The following is a 24,817-nucleotide window of genomic DNA, read 5'->3' as shown; positions in this document are numbered from 1 at the left end:
TTGGGGGGGCGGTGCAGGCGGTGGGGAGCAGGTATGAGAAGGATGGCGGAGAAGAGAAGCGGGTTGTCTAGGAGTGCAGCCCGTGAGGACGAGGAGAGGTCAGGAGGTCCCGGGGGAGCAGGATTCTAAGGAGATACCTGCCGACCCCTAAATTTGTCAGGGCCCCAGGGCTCCATTCCGTTCCTGGGCTACACTCACTCGCCAAGGGATCGCATCTGCTGTCAGGCCATAGGGGGGCAGTGACCTCTTGGCCGCTGTCGGTCTGTAGGCTCTTGACAGCCAGGTGTATCTCTGCAGCCTGCAGCCTGCTTCTGGACCCTAGGCTCACGGATCCACTTGTCGACTTGACCTTGCTGCTTCGCCATGCAACAGGCCTCTCAGTAAGGTGCTCAGACTGAGCCCGGGAGCTCCCCCGCGCTGCACACAGCTCCACCTGCAGGCTCCCTCCTTCCTGTGGATTAGGGAAAAAATTCTGGCATCTTCCGTAACTCCCCCCTCTCTCCCACCCCAAGTCCATTGTATTAGCTAACCTCATCGCCTCCGACTTCCAAATATGGTCACATCTGACTTCTCACCTCCTTGGCTGCTATCACTCAGGTGTAAACCATCATGATGTCACAACAGCATTGCTGCAATCACCTTGTCACTGGCCTTGTTTCTGCCAGGTCTCATGCTGCCACCCCCTAACCCACATTCTGCTTGCAACGCAGCAGCCTGGGTACTCCAAGTCACAATTCTCTAATGACCCCTGTCTCCCTCGAGTTGAGCTAAAGCCCTGGGCAAGGCCCACAAGATTCTTGTAATGAGCCCTGCCATCTTTCAATCTCATCTTCTCCTCCCCCTTGCACACCCTATTCCCACTCCCCCACCATGCTTCAGAGCGACAGCTCCACTTGTTCCCAAAGCATCTATATCATGTCCCTGCTCAGGACGTTTGCACTCACTCTTCCCTGCCTAGACCTGCTTTCCCTCTGGCTTCCTTATGCATCTTTATGGCTTCCTTTTTTGTTTCCAAGTCTTCACTCAAAGACTACCCTCTGACCCCTCTACCTAAGATTGCAACCCCTTCCTTGATATTTCTTCTTGATTTTTCCCTCCATAGACACATCACTATTTTTCCCCCCATAGACATACCATCTATTTCACTGACTTATTTTTGTCTATTTTGTTAATATAAGAGCCTGGTACAGATTTTTGTTGACTGACTTAATTAATGAAAGAGGAACACCTTTATTTCTCGGGTTCCTCCCCCCTGGCTTCGGTCCCTCCTTCTCTCAGTACGCTACTTAGTCAGTGAAGAAGCAAGTTATAAACCTGGCAGCTGCTGGGAAGGTGTAACTCTCCTGAGCTTCAAATGTGGTCTACAGACCAGCGGCAGAGGTCTCATCTGGGAGCTGGTTAGAAATGCAGATTCCCAGGTCCCACCCCAGACTGTATTTTCACACCATCTCGGGGAATTCCTATGCATGTTAAATTCCAAGGAACCCTCAGCAAGGCTATTTGACCCTGGGCCCGGGAAATTGGGAACAAGGGTCTGTTAGGGACCCAAGGTCAGAGCACACAGGCAGAGCTAACCAGGTCAGGAGCTGGGAACAGGCAACAGCAGGGACCAGCACAGTCTGTCTCCCTCCTCTGCTTCTCTCTGACTGCTTCTACTCCTGCTTCTTTTTGTTCATTCCTTTTTTTTTTTTTCTTTTTGTTCATTTCTAAGACCACATGGACCCCAAGCAGCTACTCTGGCCCCTGGAACTATGGAGCCCTTTGGTTTTGGATTGCCAGCAAGTGGATCCCAGACCCTGGGCCTCTCTGTTCAAATTCTTTTTTTTTTTTTAAAGATTTTATTTGTTTATTCATGAGAGACACAGAGAGAGGCAGAGACATAGGCAGAGGGGGAAGCAGGCTCCTTGCAGGGGGCATGATGTGGGACTCAATCTGGGGATCCCAGAATCATGCCCTGAGCCGAAGGTAGATGCTCAACCACTGAGCCACCCAGGCGTCCCTTTGTTTAAATTCTGAGAAGAGACCCTGACTGAGCAGGCTCATGGGTCAGACCCCCAGCCAGCTGTGACCAAGGAGCCAAGGGGTCATGTGGTCCTGATAGGACAGCTGGCCACTGTGGAGCTGTGCTCGGTGGCATGGAAGGAGAAGGTGATGGCAGGAGATGGAAGGAGATGGCAGGAGACGAAAGAAGGTGGTGGCAAAGGCAATGGAGTAGGAGGAGGGGAAGAGGTGGGGGAGGGAGGAAGAGAGGGAGGAGCCTAACCTAGAAGAGAAAGCCAGGGAGGCAGGCACATTGACCAGCAGCTTTCCTATAGTGATGTGTTTCCTTCTTGCCTCAAGCTGTGGCTACGGAGCCTCATGCATAGTGGTGTCTGATTGCTCAGAGGCCTGGAGGTGGACATATACATGCTGAGACATGTTCAGTGCCCACTATAGACATATGTGGGTGCATGCCTTTATTGGGCCCAACTGCACTGGCCCTGTCCTCACTGACTTTACTTCCTGCCACCCTTTTAGGCTAGGTCCCTGGATTAGGACTTGGAATCTCAGATTGGAAGGAACCTCAGAAGCCATCTAGTCTGGCATTTTCCAAAGTGCATTCATTTCTCTTTACTCAAACTTCCTAAAACAGGTTCCCCAGGCCCATGGAGACCTTTCTCTCACATAATAATAGCATTGCACAATGCTGGTGTTCCTCACGGAACCTGCTTTGGGAAACGCTGATTGGTCAGACCCCCTCCTCCTGTTATGTGGATGGGCCAGACCAAGTGTGGTGATGAGGCCCCAGGTGGACCGCGTGTCACTGAAAAACAAAGGCTCAGGAAAGTGGAAATTTCTCTCTACCTTTTGTGAAAGGAGTTGGAAAGTAGACAGATGGGCACCGTAACCCGGATGGCTTCACAGATGCGCAAGACAAGGGCCGAGTGGCAGGGACTGCAGGGGAGAGAGCAGGGTCTCACCAAGGAGCAGCATGACGAGGCCAGGCTGGCTCCCTCGCTCTCTCCTCCTCCCTGGGAGCCCATGCTCTGAACTTGGGAGAAGCTGGTGGCACAAAATACAATTCAGTTCAACCAATTCTTAGGCCCAAGTCGCTGTCTTTGGGGGCTCTCCCATGTAAGACTTGACTAGAATGGCTTAGAGATCTCACTCCTTGTTCCGGGCGAAGCCCAGCCTCTTCTGTCTCATCTCCAAGGACTGAAGCTGGGGCTGGTCTGGCTCCCATCTTCCCCGCTGACAAACACTTCCACTCTGAAGGCTGCCTGTGGCCTGTGGCCCTATGATGTTCTATGTTGGGCTCATTCCTTTCTTCTGTCCTGTGCTGAACCCGGAGACGTGGTTAGGCTTTGGCAGAGGTTTGGAGTAATGGAGGGTGATCCTGCCACAGAGCAGAGCAGGTGACAACTGCCAATCACACAATACACCTCACTGTCCTGAAAATTAATTGACTGCTGCCTTCCTCATGGGATTGCCTTTCCTTAGGCCCTGGCGCAGTGAACTCCTCTCATACTCTCTGGTCCCCTTGACACGCTTTTCTTCCCTCTGCTGGTTGCCATCTCCCAAGTTCCTGTGACTGTCTCATGCAGACTAGTTCAACTTTCCCTTCCTCACCCAAATCGGGTTTTCAGGACATTTAGCAATGCCAAATCTCAGTGTGTGTGTGTGTGTGTGTGTTGGGGGGGGTTACAGAATGAAGGAACCCAGGGACCAAGGGGGAGCCAGCATGGTTGGGCATTAATTTTCTCTTCAGTATATCCCAGAGCATATTCTTGGCATCGTCTCACTCTCTCACTGACAACACACCCACACACCCAGGGTGGGGGGTGGGGGAGTGGTGTGTCTGTGGGACTGGGTGGGCTCTCCTCATTCTGTCTAGAGCACCTCCTATGGGCAGTGCTGCGTACTGCATCTAGAGATGCCACTCAGGCAAGAACCGCCTCTCTTTTAAGGAGCCCAGATTCCAGGAGGAAAATTTAGTGCCATCATTATAAAATAAGGAGTGCCAGGCCCAGAGGCAGGGGAGCGGACCCGGGCTAATCAGAGTGGTCAGAGCTCTTCAGGCTGGAAGATCAGGAGGGCTTCCTCTAGGAGGTGGCATTTGAAGGGAGCCAATGCAGATGGCTTTCACCTGGGGACCAGCGTGGGGGTGGGCCAACCAGGCTGATGCAGTCTTTAAAAGAAAAAACCTCCCAGCTCCACGTCTAACACATTTCACCTAAACCAGCCTTGCTAAATCTCAAGCCCCATGAAACCCGTTTCTGTTATAATCTCTCTCTCTTATCTCTTCCTTCCCATCCTTTCTCATTCTCCTCCCCCAAAGGATGGGAAATCTTCAAAGAAAAAGATGTGTCACTGTAAGTATTCAGCCCAAGAAGTGGGCCAGATAAATTATTAAAACACATAAAAAGACAGTGAGTCGTGGGGCGGGGAGCCGGCACAAGCCGAATAGCCACCCCAGGTGGACGGTGGGCTGGTGGCGCCCACGGAGCCCCTCCTCGGAGTCCTGGGCAGGCTAAGGTTTCACCACAAGGCCCACCTCTCTGGTTTCTCGCCCCAGGGCCAGGTCGGTGGGGGCGGGGGTGTCACGATTCCAACAGCAGCGAAGTCCCCGGCGCCTGCCCGGCTGGGAAGGGGCCAGGCTGAAGGTGAAGGGGGGCCTTTGTGTCTGGGCTGGACATTTGGGATTTACTTCCCTCAAGACTCAAACTGGTAACTGCGGAGTTTTAGTTCTTGCTTTTATCTCTTTTTGAACTGTAAAAAGAAATTCCCAAGGGGAAGAGGGGATACTTTTTTCTCATGAAAGAAGAAAGCCATGACCGGTTTAAGGAAGTAACCAACTTTTTGAGTACTGTGAGAAAGAGCGCTCAGAGTTTTGCTTTGATTTTGAGGCACCCTAGCACCGGTGGGGGCTAGCGGGTGAGACAGACCAACAGCAACCCCGACTGAATGCCATTTCCTTTGGAGGGGTTGCAGGAGAGCTCCTGCTCTGAATCAGACTCTCAAACCGCTGCCCCCACCTCCCTCCTACTCCTGACTCCCGTTATCCTGCTCTGTCTTTTCATTTTCCTACAGCTTGGAGGGGGGACGGTGGGTGGTAGTGGCCTCACTTTGGTGGTATTGACGTTTTGGCTGGATAATGTTTTGTTTTGGAGGGCTGTCCTGTGCATTGTAGGATGTTTAGTGACAGCCCTCTACTTGCGACCCTCAGACATTGTCAGATGTCCCATGAGGGTACCAACTGCCCTCGGTTAAGAGCCAGGGCATAGCTTGTGTTGCCTTCTGACTTGGTGCACTATGGGCCCATTTGCTGAGTGTATTGTTTCTTGTCTGACTTCCTCCTGGTAGAGTGGGGAGCTCAGTGAGAATGGGGACTGCTTTGTTCCCTGATGTATTGTAAGTCCCTAAAACAGTGTTTGTCACAGAACTGGCACTTCCTCAATATCTGTTTCCAGATGAGGGACTCTCTCTAATGGTGGGATGTGGGTTTGAGACTGTGTTGGGCGGCAGCCTCACGCCATTAAAGCAGCCCGGCCGATAGGATCAACAGGCTTGGGTTCAGTTTCTTACCAGGCCACTGGCTAGCTGTGTGACCTTGGACAAGTGACTTCACCTTTCTGAGCATGGTGGTTTCCTTTCTTTGTAAAACAAGTACAAGCCTGCATCAGAGAGTGGTTGTGAGGGCTAGCCACCCTTTAGGATGATGCCTGGCATGTAGCAGGTCCTGGTTAAAGGAGTGCAACATAAAATGGACAATAACAATATTCTGGGGGAGTCCCAGCACTCCTCAAATGAAACCAGCCTGTTACTGGCATCAATATACCTGCTTATAAGATTAGCCTTCATTTTCACTGGAGAGGGTGTGTGAGAAACAAAGTTTGGACAATGGAAGTAAGGCACTGTTGAGACATTGTTGAGTAAGACATTGTAAGACATTGACGGCTCGAGGCCCCTGCAGCTCCCAATGTCCTTTTGAGGCATGTTGATGCCCAACGCAGTGGCCACCAGCCACACACGGCTATTGATCTCTTGTGATGTGGCTAGTCTGGGTGGAGATGTGCACTAAGTGTCAAGTACACACCAGATTTCAAACAATTAGTGCAACACAAAGAATGTAAAATATCTCATTATATGTTGAAATTATAATGTTTTTGGTGTTTTGGTTAAATAAAATATATTATTCATTTCATCTGTTTCTTCTTACTTTTTTTCTATGTTGAAGAGGGAGATGGCCTATATATCATTTCTTTTAGTGTTCTTATAAGCTTCTAAAATTTTTTAGTTTTCGTTTAAATTTCTTTATTGAGGTATAATTAACACACAGTGCTGTATTAGTTTCAGGTGTACAATACAGTGATTCAACACTTCTATTCACTACTCAGTGCTCATCTTGATGAGTCTTACTCTAATCCCTGTTTCTTTTTACTTAAAAAAAATGTGGCTACTAGCAAATTTAGGCTTGTGCATGTCGCTCACATTGTCTTTCTTGGGCAATGCTGCTGCAAGGAGCTGGCAGGAAGGGCAGACTTGAGCCTCCATTTTACAGACCACAAAACTGAGGCTTGCAGAGAACTCAGTCCCAGGGTAATAGCCGTGTCCTCACTCTTAGCACAGGGTTTTCTTTTCCCACGCCCGGGCTGCTGGGTACCAGGCCGAACTTAACAGGCCCACGGTGTCCCAGCAGAGCAGGCATTCTCCTTGAGATCCACAAAGGTGGGGTGGAACCCCTTGATGTCGCCCTCCCCTCCGCAGAGACTTCCCCAGACAAAACAAACAAGCCCTTGGGTCTGGCGAGCTGCAGCGGGGAGCGGAAACCGAGGAAGATCAAAGACCCAGCGGTTACCCCCTTCCGGGCCGCGCAGCTGGCAGCGCGCCCCGACCCCGGGAGGGCACCCACGGGCCCCCGGCGTGAGGCCTGCGAGCCATTGGCTGGCAACTCGTGGCTTTCGGACGCTTGCAGCCGCCGGGAGTGGGCTGGGCCCAGGAACGGCTGGAGGCGCGGTGCGGGCTCCTCGGGACTCCCAAATCAAAACGCAGAGGGGCGGAGCGGGGGGTGCAGTGGGCGGTGGGGGTGGGGCGGGGGCGGGGGCACGCGGCGAGTAACCAGCGAACACTTTCTGCGAAAGTCAGGTCCTGGTAGGATCGGGAAGGGGCAGCGCAGCCGACCCCAGCGCCCCCCCGCGTCTCCTCGCTCGACCTCAGTCCCGTCACCTGTGAGCTGGAGCCCGAGTCCTGCCCAGCGCTCTTCGAGGAAGCCGAGCGGAGGGAAGGTGCAGTGCTGTTAGCGGGAGCAGAGGCCGGTCCGGAGAAGACGGGGCCCGGGGCGTGTCCTCCCAGTACGCCGACTGCCCAAGGGCCCTCCCCTCGCGGCCCCCCGGCCCCGACCTCGCGGCCACCCCCCGGCCCCGACCTCGCGGCCACCCCCCGGCCCCGCAGCGCCCCGCGCGGGACTGGAGCCCGCGGCCTGCAGGGGGGCGCTGTGCCTGCCCCTGGGCGCCCGGCCCCGCCCCGCGGCCCCGCCCCGCCCCGCCCCGCCCCCGCCCCGCCCCCTCCGCGGCCCGCCTCGCCTTTGATGCGCCGCGCCCGGCCAATGGGCGCGCGGGGAGGCGCGGGCCGCGGCGGCGGGCTGGGGGCTCGGCGCGCCCCGGCGTCAGTCGGGCCGCGGCGACGGCGGCAGGAGCGCGTCCCGGCGCCGCCTCGGGCTCGGCTCGGCGCGGGGCTGCTCCGGGGGAGGAGAGCCAGGCGCGGCTCGGGAGCCGGGGGCGCCGGGGGCGCCGGGGGAGCCGGGGGCGCCGGGGGCGCCGGGGGCGCCGGGGGCGCCGGGGGAGCCGCGGGCCGGGCGCATGGCTTAGGGACGCCGCCGCCCGCCGCGCCCCAGCATGGGGAAACTTCACTCCAAGCCGGGTCAGTGTCCCCTCCCGCGCCGGCCCCTGGCCCCGGCCGCCCCCGCCCCCGCCCCCGCCCTCGCCCTCGCCCCCGCGACCGCTAACTCTCTGCCTCTCCTTTCTTTCCGGCTCCCGCCGCCGCCGCCGCCGCCGCCGCCGCCGCGCGCGATGTGCCTGCAGCCGCCGTGTGCAAGCGCAGGGAGAGCCCGGAAGGTAGGGGCGCGCGGGGCACGCGGGGGGAAGGACGGCGAAGCCCCGCGGGCCGCGGCGGACTGGCCTCGCCCGCGGGCGCGCATCCCCCAGGCCCCCGCCCCCCGCCCCCAACTCCGGCCCCGGGTCCGCAGACCCGCCGCGGGGCAGCCTTCGCGCCCCTTCCTGCCCACCTGCCCCTCCTCGCCGGCCGGGGCTCCCTCCCGGCCCTCACCCGCTCCCTCCGCGGCCCCGCCCTCCGCGCTCGCTGCGCCCCCTCCTCAGACCCCTACCCCCTCCCCGAGAGCTTGCCCCAGGCTTCCCGGCCCTCACCCCGTCTCCCGAGACCTGGGCTCCGGCGCCCACTGCGCGCCTCTTGCCCTCATCCCGTGCTCACTGCACCGGTCCTCGGACCCTCACCCCTGACCTCCGCAGCCCTGCCCCCGGCTCCTGCTCCTCTGGCCGGCAGGCCTCCCTCCCTCCCTCCCTCCCTCCCTTCCTCCCTCCCCTCCTCCGGGGTGCTGCCCCCCTTCGCGCGCCCCCTGGGTCTCCGCTGAGCCCCTCTCCCGACGACCCGCGTCCCTATCTCGGATGGTGCCCCGCTGCCTCCGCCGCGCCCGCTCTCCCTCCCCTCTCGGGTAACTTTCGGCCCAGGGGCCAGACTCAGGGGCGTCTTGTCTTCCCCGCCCCAGGTGACAGCTTCGCGGTGAGCGCCGCCTGGGCTCGGAAAGGCATCGAGGAGTGGATCGGGAGGCAGCGCTGCCCGGGCGGGAGCTCTGGACCCCGACAGCTGCGGGCAGCGGGCACCGTTGGCAGAGGAACCCGGGTACGCTCCCCACCTTCCTTTCAGCCCCAGAGGCGGGTCTCCCTACCCACCCGCCCCAACTTTTAGCACCCTCTTGGCACAGCTTCTAAGTCCTGAAGTCCCTTCTTAGCCGCCCCTGCCCCACCCCTAGGTACCCCCCCTGTCTTGGGGAGCCTTAGAGGTGGCTCAGGTGTCAGTCTCCCGTCCAGCTGGGGGTAGAGGGCTGTCTGGGGAGGGAAAGGTCCTAGATGAGGCGGTGGTGCAGCCCCAGTCTGTGGGGAAGCTCGTCTGTGCTGGAGGGATTTGGGGGCCTGCTCTGATTTCTACCTTGTTTCTGTGGCCAGCATTAAAGGGTGGGTTTGGAGGGGGGTGCCAGGAAGACAGGGAAAGCATGTAGGGGTGTCTGGGTGGAGGGTGGGACTGTACTGGCCTCCACATGTGTTCCAAGTGTCTGTGGCATTCATCGGTACCATCTGCCCAGCAACCCTAGTAGAAGGGGCTGTGATGTGGGTAGCAGATCCTGGGGGACTCTGAAATCTGGTAGAGCCCTTCACTGGGCCCACAGGGAGAGAGAGGGTCTCCTGCTGCTGTAGCCAGGGCCTGCCCTGAGCCTTACCCCAGTGGGTCACTGAGATTGGAGTTGTTCCTGGGGGTGGGGTGGGGGGAGCAGTAGATGCGACAGGGGAGTGAGTCCAGCCCTAGCTCTTGGCCTGGGACTGGTGCTCACAGATGTCCAATGAGCTCTGGAACTCTGCACGGGGCTTTCAGATGGTCTGCGTGGAACTCGAGCAAGCCAAGGATCAAAGGATGAATCAACTTTTTGATGTGACATTTAATTTTTTTTTTTTTTTAACTTCGAGGGGAACGGACTGAGTCTCAGGTCTGGTTAGTTCTTTGGTCTTATCCATGGGCTAGGGAGGGAGGGGCCTGTGGAGTTTTCAGATGTGTGTGTGTGTGTGTGTGTGTGTGTGTGTGTGTTTGGGAGGTGGCACCTGGGTTGGTTGCAGTTGGGAGGTGGGCCTGTGACTAACGTGCACTCTTGTGCGTGTATGAAATAATCTCCGCATCTGGGAGAAGCCCCCATCTCCTCCTCCACCGCCTCCCTTAGCTGGGGGCTTTCTCTTCATTTTTCTTCATCTGTTGGCTGGGCTGGAATTGGAGCTGCTGTCCCCTTGTAAAGGTCAAACCTTGGTGGGTGGGGGGCACTACGGTTGGGGCCCTTTAGAAAGAGAACTATAAACTTCCCTTTCTTCCCCCACCATTTATAGTTTTTGATCTACTTACTTATTTAAAGCCCAGTGAAAATGATCCGATTTAGCCATATGAACAAATGCATTTGCAGCTCAAGACAGAGGCCAACTGAGTGGATTTCCATTAATCAAGTTTTGGGTTTTTTCAGCCTGTTTATTTTTACAAAGTATTCCTGCAGAATGACATTTATTTGCAGTCCCTTCTTTTTTTTTCCTTTTTTTTTTTTTTTCCTTTCCTCAACTGCCAGGCAGCTTGCTCCATGCTTTAGGGGAAACTTGAAATACAAGCGAGGGCTTACTTCAATTGACTTTTATCTTCAAAGCCATAACAAATGTTACCCGCATGTTTTTGGTGGGTCTCCTTGGCATCCAGTCCTGGAGGATGGGAGGGAGGAGGAAGGAAGGAGAGGAAAACAAAAGTCTGTCGTTTTTAATTAAATAGTAGTATTCCCAGCAAGAGGAATGTGAGCCAGTAAAAGTTGCCATTGGGGGAAATGAGGGAGGGTGGGGAGGGGGCCCCAGCTTAAGTCTGTGGCTTTGGTGAAGTCATGGAATCTTGTTGCTTAGTTTCTTCCCCCAGCTGAGGACAGCATGGGGTGGTGCTTGCCTCGCTTCCTCAACTCGTCTCTCAGAGAAACACTGAGGGTTCATTAACCTTTGTTCAAAGCACTTTTGAAGATGTGAGACACGGAGCCATCAGTGTGACATATGTTAGGTGGTGGAGGGTGGGCCCTGCCATCCAAGGTAGTAAGAGGAGGGGCCCTCTGCTCCTTGGGGAGTTCTGCTTGGTGACTGGGACCCAGGCACCCAAGTTTCTACCAGCTCTGGCCCAGCCACCAAACCCACAGGGGTGGGGATGGCAGTTGGCCCTGGGAGAGGTCAGGGGAAGCCCAGGGTGTGGCGCTGCTTGGTGGGGACATGTGCACCGATTTCAGGTGTTGCCTGGAGGAATGTTTGTTATCTTAATAGTCAAGCATGTCTTTTACCAGGAAAGATAGTAACTAGGACATCAAGCCCACGATTTCACGGATATTATCACTTAGGATGGAGCTAAATTGGAAGAGAGTGTTGAAAGTTGATTCTGAGAAAAACATTAAGTACAAGTGGTCAAATTTGTGACTGTGGAAATGGAATGTCCACAGTTTGGGAAACCTGGAGAAATAGTGAATGAGACAGCAGTGGGCAATCTCCTGTCTAGTTTAATTTCCGTGATTCCCAGCAGCACAGAAAGGGTGGCTGCAGGCTCTTCCAATAGATCATCAGGATGTACGGTGTGGGCTCCAAAGTCAGCTGGATTCTGGGGGCTGGCAGACAGGGCCCCCCTCCAGCCCCAGGCCCAGGATGGTCTCTGTCTTTACTTCTTCACCTGGCCTTTCACCAAAGTGGCTAGAAGCACATTAGGGGTTCATCCAACTGGCATTATTATTATTGTGATGAACATTGCTATATATTAAGTGCCTGTATATGTCAAGCACTTTGCTTACATGATCTTACTCCTCTTCATAGCCCTATAAAGTTGTCAGCCGGTTGGTGTGGACTCTGTCTTTCTCTGGAGCACTTTCTAGACAATGGGGGCCATGTGTAGCAAAGCCCTGTGCTAGACCATATGCCCAGAGGGTGCCTCCCTTACTAATTTCCAGAGAGGCGGCATGCTGACCAGCTGCTGAGCACTTGGGGAAGAGGTGGGTGGTGGGCCAGGCAGGAGCAGAAAGGGCCCCTGCTTGCCTTCTTCCTTCCTGACTGGGCCTGAGTAGCTTAGTAAATGTCCAGGGTGGGTTCCAGTTGCTTGGAAGGTCCTGGGTTGTGAGAGGGTGACCTTGCTGGCACTAACCTACACCTGCCATCCTGAGTACAAAAATAAATGAGGTCAGGCTCTGGCACTATAGCTTGTCACCTTGCATAAGCCATTGTACCTAAGCTCATCTGAGAGGCGGGTATAGTAACATTCTCATCCCTGGCAGGGTTATGGCACATGATTCTTCAAAAAGAGTTCAGAAGTGGGAAAGGTACTGGGAGGTTTACCGAGGTGGCTGGGGGAGATAGGAGCCCAGATTATGAATCCAGAGGCTTCCCGCCTTCGCCTGCCCTTCCATATGCTATAGACGTGCTTGGAGGGACACAGGCTAAGGGCTTCTGCTCTCCCCCCGTGGGGTGTGATGGAACTTCAAGGAGTCATGTGTTCAGAGGAGAAAACTCATGAGAAATGTGACGTGTCCAAGTACTATGAGAGAAGAACAGTAAAGCGAACGATTTAAACATCAGACAACAGTGTGCTAAACACTTAGAAGTTTGAATAAAGCATAATCATCTCAAAGGGATGCAGGAGGAGAGGTAAACATGAAGCTGTAACGGCAGTTACAAAAGAAAACCAGTTAGAAATACCAGGTCTACAAAAATGTCATGTAATAGGATGGGTGAAATAAAAAAGCTTGTCGAGGAATGGAGCCGTGGAGTAGACAGGGAGAGCCTGATGGCCTAGCCCTTGGAGAAGCAGAACCCGGGTGCCTGTGTGCTCGCATGGTGTGTACCTGCGTGTGCTTACATGAATGTGTGGGACCAGGTTTAAGGCCAATCCCCCAACCCCACTCCATCCCTGCAGTTTGGCTTTTCTGTTCTTTTATGGCAGGGCTGCCTTAAGAGTCGGGCTGAGAGCTGTGGTGCCGGCAAGCCTGTGGGTTGATGGTGGCCGCCAGGCGGGTTGCTTATTGATTAGGGGGCACCTAGTGCATTTTGACATTTGGGGAAGATTGGGAGGGCGCAGCCTGGGTCAGAGCCCGCGAGGACGTGTGGTCTGGGGCGATGAGATTGGAGGCTGGCTCTGGGCCCGGCTGCTGCCCGAGTTGCCGGATTCCAGGGGAATCACCCTTGAATGATACCAGTTGGCACAATTAAAAGGCCCCATGTCTTCACCATATGGAAAGCGTTAGGCCTCCTTACGTGGTTTCGAAGCTATGTGCCGGGAGGTAGACTTGACATTTGAGGTAAAGCATAAATTAAATATTTGGTGTTTTCAGAATTAAAAGATGATTTGCTTTGAGGCTGGTGGAGGCATCTGGGCCTCCACTTGCTGGCATCTTTGGGTTCTCCATGGAGGGTCTCTGCCTGTGGCACCCAGGGCCAGCCTCTTAGCCCTACCCGGCAGCTTTCTTTATCCTGGGGGAGTGGGGAGGAGAGCCTGGGTGCGGGGGGTGGGGTGGGGTGGGGAGCGGGGCAAAGTGCCAGGTGGGGCTTCTGGCTTCCAATAGGGTTGGGTCTCTCAGGAGGGCGGGTGGTGGGCAAGGGTGTCATATTCTGAAGGCTTTAATGGATCTCTGTGATGTGGTCTCTGGGAGGCCTCGAGGAGCATCTCATCCTGCCTTTGAAACTTTTCTTCCCTGAGACAGAAGTTCCCCTGGGTCAGGCCGATGCATGTTCTAGTCCCTCGTTCAGAAACAGCCCCTCCACATTTACTACAAACTGTAGTAAGCCTGGGGAGAGGCTGAACCAGGAAGCAAGCATGGCATGTTTCCCGGGGTCCCAGAATTCAGGGGAATGTTGCTTCCCCTCACCTAGTGGGGATGGCTAGAGTGAGGTGAGAGGGTGGGCCACGATGCTCCTAGCACTGGGAAGCTCCAGTACCATCCTCAGGGACAGACTATCCCTCTGAGGGCTTCAAACAGCTACCCGGCACATCAGCAATAAAAGAATCACTTTCTGAGTAATACATCTCTTCTTGTGGTAGCCCGGGGCACGTAGTGGGCACTCAGGATGTGTTTGCTGCCTGAATGAGTGAGTGAATGAATGAAGCTAGCTTAGGCCACCATCCCTGCCTCATTCTCTCCCAGATCCTTTTCCTCAGGCAGGTGGAAGAGTGGGAGTAGGGCTTTTCTCTCAGGCACTCTGTTGTTAGTTATGACAAAAATGAGTTGTTACTCATCATTAACTCCCTAGCTGTATCAGGCATCGAGGATACAGTGACAAATAAAGGGGTTGTGGTCCCCATCCTCCTGTGGCTCCTAGCCTAATAAAGGAGACAAAGGAACCAGCACATAAATAGGCACATTACCGGCCTTGGGAGAAGCTGCATGAAGGTGGCACTGAAGCAGGAACTTGACAGGCCATGAGGAAGAGGATGTGGGAGGAGAAGGCTGGCATCCATGCCTGGAAGAGCTGATGGAGGCCCCAGCCTTGCCATCGTCCTTGGGAACTGGGTGCTGGTTGGGTTGGGAGCATGGACTCCCAGGTGGCTTGCAGCCTGTGGGGACTACAAAGCTCTCCTGGTGCTTTAGGCTTTCTGAGAAGCCCTGTGTGTTAGTGGCTCTTGGCATGTTTGAGCTACCTGTCCCCCTGGACAGGTGTGTGGGGTGGTGGAGGAGCAGGGTGGGTAGTCAGTGTGCCACCTCAGCCAGCAGCATGTCCCTTAGAGCTGATTCATGTGGAGGGTCGTGGACGGCTGTTGGGATGGCTACCCTCGGGGGAGAGGAGGGTCCCAGCTGTGCTGGGGTCTGGGGGGGGGGCCCTGAGGGGTGGGATGGAATTGGTTGCTCAAGGCAGAAAGAGGAACCTCAAGGGCTAGGGGGTAAGAGGCAGTGACAAGCCAGTCCCAGAGAACTGTTGTGAGCCTGTGCCTGAGGGAAGAGGGTCCCTTGCCTTGGGTTACCTGATGTGTCTGAGCAAAGGGAGCACCAAGGGACCCTCTAGTCAAGGGGCCAGGGCCCTGGCCCACCAAGGGATCTGCTAGCACCGGCGAGCCAGGCACCCCTCAGCTCCCAGCTTGGGGGTTCCTGCAGCCTCGTTCTCTGGCTGTAGGTTCACAGTGTGCTTTGGTTTAGAAACTTTTAGAATTTTTAGGTTGCTTGTTGGATTCCAAAGCAGGCGCTTCCGGCTGCTCCCTCACTCTCCTTTCTTTTTCACTCACACATGTTCTTTTTGTGGCTCTTGTCTCTCAGACATTCTTTCTCTTCCTCTCTCTCTCTCTCTCTCTTTCTCTCTCCCCCCCCCCTCCTTCCCCTCTCCTCCTCCCTCTCCCCCTCTCCCCGAGGAAGGAAAAAATTCAGACTCTCACAAACAAAATATCTGCCATTCCATCTGAGGGAGAACTGAGGCAGGAGCCCAGAATATCCTGGAAGAAACGCCAGAGAGAGCTGAAGGCCTCAGTTGTTTAATCTGGAAGGCGGTCTTTGATGTCACCGGGCTCCGTTTATCCTGGGAGGCTGCCTGCTTCTTTATGGCTGGCTTCAGACTCTCCACATGAAGAATGGCCGAGAGCCTTCAGGGGCCGGAGGAAAAGCCTGATCACTCCCCGAAGGGCAGGCCTGAGGATGCTGCCCCTCCTGCCAAGCCCAGGTGGGGTGGAGAACCTTTTCCAAACAAGCATTTCCAGAGACATAAGTAATTCTTTGATAACTTCACGGGAAAGCCGAGGGGGCTGTTTATCCATGTGGGCAGCAGTCACAGGGCTTTGCAAGGAAAGCTCAGGTCTCTCCACGGGTCATCCCTAGCCCCAGAGAGGCGGCTCTGCCCACCCGGGTGTGCCCTGGGTGTGAGTTTGTTTAGAGGAATTGGTCTGAGCTTCACTTTCCTTACTTGTTGAGCCACGTGGGCGGTGCCCTGTGTGCGTGGCCCTGTGTGTGGCTGAGGCCTTTCAGAGAGCCCAGGGATCCTGGCGGGGGCTTCCCAGTGGTGTGGCATCATTTCCCTTCTCTGGGCCTCGGGTTTTCCAGCTGAGAAGAAGATTTATCATAATTTAGCAACTATTGGTGCATTTTATTCAAGTCATTCCTATGTCTGTGCAATAGATATTGAGAACCTATTTTAGGCCATGTATACATTTGCTCTGCCAGTAGAGCATGGTATCTGTGTTCATGGAGTTTATACTCTAGTAGGAAAAGAGAAGTATTTTTAAAAACAAATGATGCAATTTAAGTTGTGATACGTACCTCAAAGGAGGAGTCCTGGGTGCTTTGCGAACATTGAATGGATATAATCTGGGTGGCTGTGCATTCCACAGATATTTGCATGTGTTTAGGATGGTGTAGAAACTGTGAACCATCTGGCACAGTTCCCCCCTCACCAAACTTAAGAGTTTAATGGAACTAAATGTTCATCTTTGCCTCTCATTCTGTTTTCTTATCTTATTGCATTGGTTAGAACCTCCCATACTATTTAATAACTGTTTGTTGTTTAACTAGTTAAGAAAGCTTCTTCCAGCCCCTGGCTTGCTAATATTTTTGAAGGCAGGAATAAATATTGAGTTTTGTCAAATGCTGTTGGGGTGTTGTCATCTTTTGCTAATATAATAAATGATTTATATGCATGATTTACATCATTAGATTTCCTAGTGTTCAACTTCTTTGTATTCCTAATCTCAGTCCTCCTTTGTCACAAGACACTGCTGTTTAAAAAGGTTGCTTTTATTTGTTTTGCCAATCTTTCACACTTTGGATTTTTGCATAGATATTCACGTTAGATTGGCTCATAGTTTGGGCAGGTGGATACTGAACAATGAATACAATGTTAGGGGAATGTTGGAGGACACTCAGGTGACTCTGAGAATCTAGGGCAGGGAGTGCCAACTGGCTTTGGGTCAGAGGTGGTCTTGGAGGAGCTGTGATTTCAGTCCAAAGGTGAATTGGGGAAGGGGTGGCAGGGAGGCCAGAGAGGGAGGCATGTAATAGCACTATGAGTGTCTGCTGTATGGGCCAGCAGTGTGTGAAAGAGCCCTGTAATGAAGGGGGCAGTTTGTTTGAGATGCTGGTTGAAGTTCATTTGGCTAAGGGGTCACAGTTTGGGCCTGGGGGGCCTTCTCGGCCATGCTATGGGCCTCTGTCTTGGTCTAGAGGGAAGACAAGTAGCAGGCCCTATGGGAGGGGCCAGCAGGACAGAAGTGGGGTAGCTCTTGTGCCTGGGAAGAAGGAATGTGGGGACGGGATCTCAGTTGTAAAAATACTTTGGAGGATAAAGAGGAATCAAGTGACTGTATCTTCTGGGCTCAGTGAGAGATTCTGGAATGTCTGCATTGATCCACACATAGCAATATGGCTCTTGGGGGTCATCCAAGGGATCTTTGAGGAGGCCACCAGCAGGTAAAGGACCAGAAGGAGAAAAGTACATAAGGCAGTGTAGCGTGATTCTTAATGAGTAAGGACTCTGGAGCCTAATATCCTAGGTTCAAATCCTGGTGGCTCAATTTTCTGACTGTGGGACCTTGGGCATAGTATCTAACCTCTGTGTCAGCCAGGGGTCTGGCAGGAAACAAGTGTACTCCAGATTGTTTAAAATAACTTCTAAAGGTGTGGGAAGGGTTAACAGAATCTTCATGGGGTATTGAGGCACCCAACGACTGCTTGGCCCCTGGCAGAGGCAGGGAGGTGTTACCGTCCCAGGGCAGAAAGGGCAGGGGAGGAAATGTTGGATATTTTTGGTTTGGATCCCTGTAGGAACTGTAGCTGAGGAAGTGAAAAGGTCAGGCAGGAGCTGTAGATATGGAAGATGAACCATAGTCAGAGACATGGTGCAAACGTAGCGGGGATGGGAGAAATACCCCGACCTTTCTCTCCTTGTATCCTCTGGTTTCCTGCTAGGGCCTCCTATTGGCTGAAGCTGGAAGCCAGAGACCAGGAAGCTTCAGCAGATTGGTCTAAAGGAGTCAGCTTCTGGGGGCACAGAGCAGCATGGGGGGTGGGGTGGATGGGGGTGTGGAGGGTGATGGAAGAATCAACTCTGGGCCTCGGTTCCCTCATCTATAAAGTGGGGATGAGCAGTTATGGGGACTCAAACTGTAAAATGGTTATAACTGCCTAGCACAGAAGTAAGTGCTCAATTCAAGTTAACTATTGACCTTATAAAGCCGTAAGAAACACCACACTATGAAGATTCAGGGAATGCTTCCTGAAGGAGGTGGCATGTGAGGAAGCTCTAAAGGATGATCCAAGTTTAAAGGGCCAGAGAAGTCCTATTAATGAGCACAGCAGGCTGGGCAGGAGACACTCAGGAGGGGGTGGGGACTGGGGGCCCCTGGAGGGCACCCATCCTATCTCAAGGGGGCAGCACCCCTCAGCCCCAGCCAATTGTTACCATGTGGGAATGCGGCCCTGGTGTTACCACATTTGATCATTAAGAGAATCCAGCCATCTGGGTTTTTGTGTGAAGTCATTCTAATTAAAAAAAAAAAAAAAAATCATCAACCAAATACAATTTTTAGAAAATAGTTTCTTTGGGTGGAGCCAGGCAGCTAGATTTGGCCTGTTATGCCCTGGCTCATGAGACGAGACTTTGGTGGGTAGGAGTGTGTTAGTGGTGATTGTGCGTACACGTGAGCGTGAAGGCTGCCTCGTGCTTTCCACGTGGTTTTTCCGTGTGCCGTTCCCCGGTTATTATGCCAACGAGAGATGGGCTCAGCAAATCCAACGGTGGGGCTGGCGAGGGAGAGCTGGGAAGCAGGGACAGTGTCTCAGTCCCGCAGAACACTGTGGGAGGGCCGGGTGGGGTAGGCACAGGGAGATGCTCTTGGGCCCCTCTGTGGACGGCTCTAGGCCACATTTCAAGCTCGTGTCTAGCGTCTCGCATTGGTTCTCTTACCCTCCATTAGACCCGCCTTCGGTTCTGGCCTCGTAGTGCTCAGCCCCTGGTCCCGCCCCGCTACACACCATGTGGCAGGTGTCAGAGGTGTAGCTTGCAGAACCTGACTCCCAGTTGCAGGTGTCCCCAGCCGGCTGGCTCGGCTCTGATCCTCAGTTTGCACATCTGTGGAGTGGGTAGAGCCCTAGTTGCTAGCTCACCAGGGTGCTCTGAGAGCAAAATGAGTTTCCTCCTGGCTGCTCTGGGTGAGTAAAGCAGATGCCTCTCCCCTTCCAGCTTTTCAGATTGGCTTGCTAATGGTCTTGCTAATGGTCATGCTGATGTGTGCTAAATGTGAAGAGGAAAGGAGCAGGCTGTGGTGGGAGAGTAAGGGGGCTTCTGCTGTGGACTGGCGGGGGTGGGTGGGTGGGGGTGTGACATTTAAGTTGCTGGGGCCCAAAGAATAAAGAGCTGGCTGAGGAAAGGGTCATCTCAGACAGAGGGAGGTGCAAAGGATGTGATCGCTGCAGATAGTCTTCAACTCTCTCCTGAGCGTCTGGCCCAGGACCAGATTCTCATCTCTGAGATGTTAGGACAGAGACACATTCTTCAGCAGAGTGGGTAGGCATTGCCTGGGGTTGTGGGGACAGGGGTCTGTGACAGGTCACAACCTGTCATGAGCCCTGGTCCACCCCCTGCAGGTGATGGGATTTTTTTCTTGACATCCGGCCACTCTGGCTTCCCTCCTTTCTGGCTGGATGGGAGGTAGCGGGAGAGCCTGTGGAGCTGATCGGCCGGCCTGCCGAGTGCTGCCCGAACCCCCTGGCGTCGTGTGCTGATCTGGGGCTCTGGAGAGGGGCAGAGCATAAAGGGGCCCTGTTAGCAGGGCCGGCCTGTCTACCCTCAGGCCACAGGTGAGGGCTGGGGAAGACCAGAGCCTCCCCAGTGGGCTCAGGCCCAAGGATGTTTTTCTCATTCCAGAAGGCCACACAGGCTGGCAGGCTGCTCACACAGAGGCTTAGGCTTGCAGCGGCTCCACTGAGCAGGTTTGGGGGCGCTGTTGCTATCGTTTTACTGATGGGGAAACTGAGGCACTACAGGAGCCTACCTCCTTGCCCAAACTCACTTGGTTGACTTCAAAGTGGGCTCTTGTTCCAGCAAGATTCAAATTCAGGTTAATCTGATTTTAGAGCTATCTTCCATCATTATAGATGAGACTTTTTCCCCCTTCAACCACTTGTTATAATCCCCTTCGTGGCTCATGAAATCAGTTTAGCGATCGGCATTTAAAAAAAAAAAAAAAGAATAAAAACAAGAGAACAATGCTTAAAGTAAGAGGAAATACATATCTGCCTGAACTTTTGTTTAATTTAGAGACATGGATATTCAAGTCTATAGATAACAGATAGATGGATAGACAGATCAATCTAGATCTATGGATACCTACACACACATCTGCACCCAAATCCACATATACAGAGGCCCTCTGGAATGTAATTATTGCTGTGGGTTGAGGTGTTGGAAAACACTGATATTTGGTCGCTGGCTGTGTCAAGCCCCAGCTCTGCTTCCTACTAGCTGTGTGACCTTGGGCACTTTCCCTAACCTCTCTGTGCCAAAGTTTTCTTTCTTAATATTAGAGCCTTTTGCTTTGCTGACTATTTGGTCACGACAGATTTTCCCAAGATCGCTGGGGGTGCTTTCTTGCCCAGTCACTCCCTTTGCTTTGAGCATGAAGAGAATGAGGAGTTCCTTGTCAGCCCCCATGTTCTCTCACCTGAGAACCAACCTCTGAGCAGCAGCTGCCTCCTGGAAGAACACATGGCTGAATCTTTGGGGACAGGACAGGGTACTGCGCTGGGAATCCCAAGCCCGGAGCGCCCCCAGTTTGGCTCTTAGGTAGCTAATGTGCACTCTCCTGGCCTTCACCTCTGCATCTCCAAATATGCTGAAGAAAAGGAGGGTGTTTGGGTTCCCTTTTGCTGCATAACAAATTACTCCAAATGTAGTGACTTAATCCTTTTGTGATTTGCTTAATGTTACGCAATTGGGCTGGGCTTGGCAGGGGCAGCTTGTCTGTGGCTCTATGTGGTAGAGTTGGGTGGCTTGAACAGCCAGAGGCCACCAATTTTACTTGGGTCGTATGTCTGGGGCCTTGGTCCTCTTCCACATGGCCTCACCACACAGCGAGCTTGGGCTTCCTCATAGTATGGTGGTCTCAGGCTAAGCTGACTCACTACTTGGTGTTTGGCTTCTTGGGAGTGCGGCAGTGGAAACTGCCAGGCCTTCTGAAGGCTTAATCCTGGGATTGGCAATGCCACATTCCCTTTGTTTAAATCAGGTCACCAGTCTAGCTCAGGTCTAGCCAGGGGAAGGGACTACCTAGGGGCATAAATACTGGGAGATGGCATTCACTGGGGGCCCATCAAGGTGGTCTAGCAGAGAGGATGGTCTCCTGGAGAGAAACTGCCCAGGGACTGAGTTGGCAAAAGGAGTGCAAGGTGTCAGTTGGATTTAGGATTCTAGTGCTTACAGCTGGGTGTGGCAGGAGTTGTCTTGGTGGGATGACAGCAGAGGCGGGGCCAGCCTGGGTCACGAGGGGTCTGAGGAAGCCTTGCATGTGAGCAGAGCATGTACTTGCAAGAACATCCATGGCTGTGTTATTTGGAAGGATGAAAAATGTGTCACAACTCAAATATCCATCACTAGGAGACAGCTAACAAACAATGGGATAGCCGTGTCATGGATCTCTCTGCGACTTGTGAAACCAGGATGAGTGAGGGTGGGCAGCGGGCTGACGGGAAGGAAGCCCTGATATGCTATTGAATGAGCAAAGCGAGAGCAAAACAGAAGTATAACGTGGTCCCGTTTTCACAGGATACAAAAGTCTATTCAGGCCCATGTCTATATATTTGCAGGTGCACAGAGAAAGATCTGGAAGGATATACTGTCAAAGGCTGCTTCCCTGAGGATTGGAGTGGTGGGAGGTGGTGAGGAGAGAAGGAGTTTCACTTTTCACATTATGTGTTTCCACATTGTTTGACTTTTTTTTTTCTGTCCAATGAGCATGGGCTACTTTTGTATTTTTCAAAAAGCCCATACATTTTAGAAGAGAATGAGAGACAAGAAGTGAATCACATGTGCAGGAAGCCGATGGAGAGGCTTTGCTGGAGGGGGCAGAGAGGGAAGACAGTGGCCAGAGGGGAGTGTGGGGTTGGGAAGGACGCAGGGTCCAGTGAGGACCACCTGCATCAGAACCTCCTGTGAGCCATCTCAGATGCAGAGACCTTGGGGCCCCCTCTCTGCCAGATGCTCTCTGAATTGGAGCCTCTCTATCAGATGATGCCTGTCCTGCCTGGACCTCTGTGGGAAAGGCCGTCGGGGAGGGGCCAGAGCAGGAGGGCATGGCCCATGTGTAGGGCCATCGGGACCGCATGAGCGGCCCCATGGAGAAGCTGGCAGAGTCCCTGACTCACGCCCAGCTCAGGCAGTGATTCTGTCTCCTGTGCATTTCCTCATGGCCATGGCTTCTTAAGCCTACAAGTGGGTTTTGTAGTTGTGGATACCTGGTCTTTCTTTCAAGACCTGTCAAGACCCTTGTTTTATAACTGGAAGGGAGGCGATGTTAAAAGGACCTCAGGACTGGCGCTGTCCCATAGAACTATCTGTGATGATGGCAGTGCTCTGTGTCCGCACTGTCCAGTAGGGGAATCGTTAGCCACCAGCGGCTGAGCACTTGGGATGGGGCTTCTGTGACTGAGGCACTGAAATTTAAACATATTGTATTTGAATTAATTTAAATAGTTGCATGACGCTAGCTCCTCCCTCACAGAGACCACGGCTCAGGACCAGTAGAGAAGATCCAATGCTGCGGAACATCAGACTAACCCCCACCTTAGGGGGATCTAAGGAGTTATTTGCAGCAGGTGGTGGTGGAAAGAGAGTTTTGCCTCCAGAAAGCTCTGGTGAAACCCTTCCCAGGGTCTTTCCAGACCCGGCTCCCTGGAGGTGTGGCTTCCCTTAAGTGTGGAGGCAGTCGGCCCCACTGGCCACTGCTACATCAGGGATGGGAAGGATCGTGGCGTCCTTCCAGGTGGGCAGATTGGAGCACCTTCTCCTGCTGTCACCAATCAGGCCTTCCCGGCCTCCTTAACTTTGGAGGACCTGCTTGCCATCTTGCTTCTGGAGTGCTCGCTTCGGCAGCACGTATACCATCTTGCTTCTGGGGTTTGTGGCTGAAGACCTGTCCCCTTGGCCCTGGTGTGCAGAGCCAGGAGGTATAACCCACCCCTGGGGCAGTGCTGAGAGGGGCCAGGTTTTCTCCAGGAGGAACAGCCAGAGCTTGATGGTCTGCAAAGCCCTCCTCCCAGTCATTGGTCAGGCATTTAAAACTTACAGAGAGCTGCCCAGCGTTGGCATTAATACCATGGGGGAACTGAGGCCAGATGGCAGAGTCCATAGGGCTGGTTCTCTGTGGCTCACCGCTGCGTCCTCGGAGTCTTTTGCCCTGCTTGCACATGGCAGAGGCTGAAGGGGCACTTTCTGGGGCGACAAGGCTCAGAGGGGCTAGCAGCTTGGTGAGAGGGCACACGGCCCTACAGGGGCAGGAAGTCAGGCCCTGTCCCTCCCCATCCCACCTCCTTATACAGAGCCATGCTGCTCCTCGTCCTTGAAGAGAGCCTCTGCTGGCATCTCCCCTGCCTTTTCGAAAGAGTCCTCACCTTTCTTCTTTTCTTAAAGAAGGAATGCATATGGTAAAAGATGAAAATAAATTTAAAATACTACTAAAGGTTATGTGATGAAAAGGAAGCCTCCTTGCCACCTCTCCCGCTGCCTCCCAGTGGCCCTCTCCCCAGGCACTTGCTGTTTCCAGTTCCTCGACATGCTTCCCAACTTGCTCTGTGCAAATGCACCCTTCTCTGTGTGCAGACAGCACAAGCCCTCTTGACCGATAGGACTGGGAAGCATTGGTATTTGCAGGTTAATTGAAAAATGGATGTAAGGTGGGAATCATGAAAAAGTGTTAGAGACTGTTTCCCTTGACCGTCATCATCTGGTTCTGCACCTTGCTTTGTTAACAGCGCATCTTGGAAATCAGTCCATATCAGTACATTTAATCTTATTGCTCTTCATGGCTCTCAAGCCTTCCATTCGAAGGACGAAGGATGGGCCATAATTGATTGCACTGATTCCCTGTTGTTAGGCAGCCAGGTGACTTAGGGGCTTGTGCCTGCGGTCTACCCGAGATCAATGGCGTGCATTTCTATAGCTCTACTCCTACACGCATGCCCCTGCTCCGACACACACACACACACACACACACACACACACACACACACACCGCACACCCTGATGTGATCTCCAGGTGTGGCTCTATTACTTTTCTGCCAAAGCCAGAGTTTCTCCCGAGGGCCTGTGTCTTCAGAATTCAGGAGGGTGTCGAGTTTGGGGTGGGTGTTGTGGTTAAGTAAGCGTGACCTTTCTTGGTGTGGATTAGTCAAGATCTCTTGGGTTTTCTACCCATCCCCACTGTGTCCTACAAAGGCGTGTTATTGGCCTGTGTAACCAGGAAGTTCTGAGAGTGAATCAAATTCAGATACGTTGGATCTGAGAGCTTCGATTCTGTCCCAGGTCAGTGGTCTGTGCCTTTAGCGCCGCTTTCTTTGGGGTTGGCTTCATTCTCAGGCAGGCTCTCCCCAGGTAGTGGCAGCTTGGCACCCAGTGGTCGGGCTGCCATGCCAGGCCGGAAGGGAGTATTGTAGACAGATCCCAAGCTGGGCTCCCATTGTTTTGACTTGGGTCACATGCCTGTCACGGACTCAGTCTCTCTGCCTCTGATGATCCTGGGTCATCCTGGATTAGGGCTGGGATCAGCCCCAAACCTCTAGGGCAGAGAGGGAGAGGGTGGGCGGTTCCCCAGAGAAGAAGCACCTGTGAGAGAAAGCTGCAGAATGCACCCTGGATGGTTGGAACCAACATCTGTGTGCTGCCTGGCCCCTGGAGTAAAACCCACTGACTGCCACTCCTGTCAGCAGCTGGCTAGCGTGGGTGGCCAGAGCAGCCGACAATGAGCTGACTATCTGGGGAGGACTACTCCTTGCCATTGGATCTTAGAAGAGCCCTGGTAGTTTGTCACCTTCTCCATGCAGCTCACA

The 24,817-nt window shown here is 53.6% G+C and overlaps 1 protein-coding gene across 1 annotated transcript in view; it reads left to right on the top strand.

The window, feature by feature from the left end:
* The first annotated feature begins 7,671 nt into the window (after positions 1–7,671).
* Positions 7,672–24,817, top strand: part of NKD1 (NKD inhibitor of WNT signaling pathway 1) — an 84,132-nt gene continuing 66,986 nt past the window's right edge. Inside the window, exons 1-3 of the mRNA XM_041768029.1 lie at positions 7,672–7,899; positions 8,061–8,093; positions 8,762–8,895. Of these exons, the coding sequence (XP_041623963.1) occupies positions 7,875–7,899; positions 8,061–8,093; positions 8,762–8,895 (192 nt within the window). The 5' untranslated portion in view covers positions 7,672–7,874. The remainder of the gene's footprint in view (positions 7,900–8,060; positions 8,094–8,761; positions 8,896–24,817) is intronic.

The sequence above is a fragment of the Vulpes lagopus genome, chromosome 8 (assembly GCF_018345385.1).
Source record: "Vulpes lagopus strain Blue_001 chromosome 8, ASM1834538v1, whole genome shotgun sequence".
NCBI classification, from domain to species: Eukaryota; Metazoa; Chordata; class Mammalia; order Carnivora; family Canidae; genus Vulpes; species Vulpes lagopus.
This window is presented reverse-complemented; position numbering and strand designations above follow the sequence as displayed.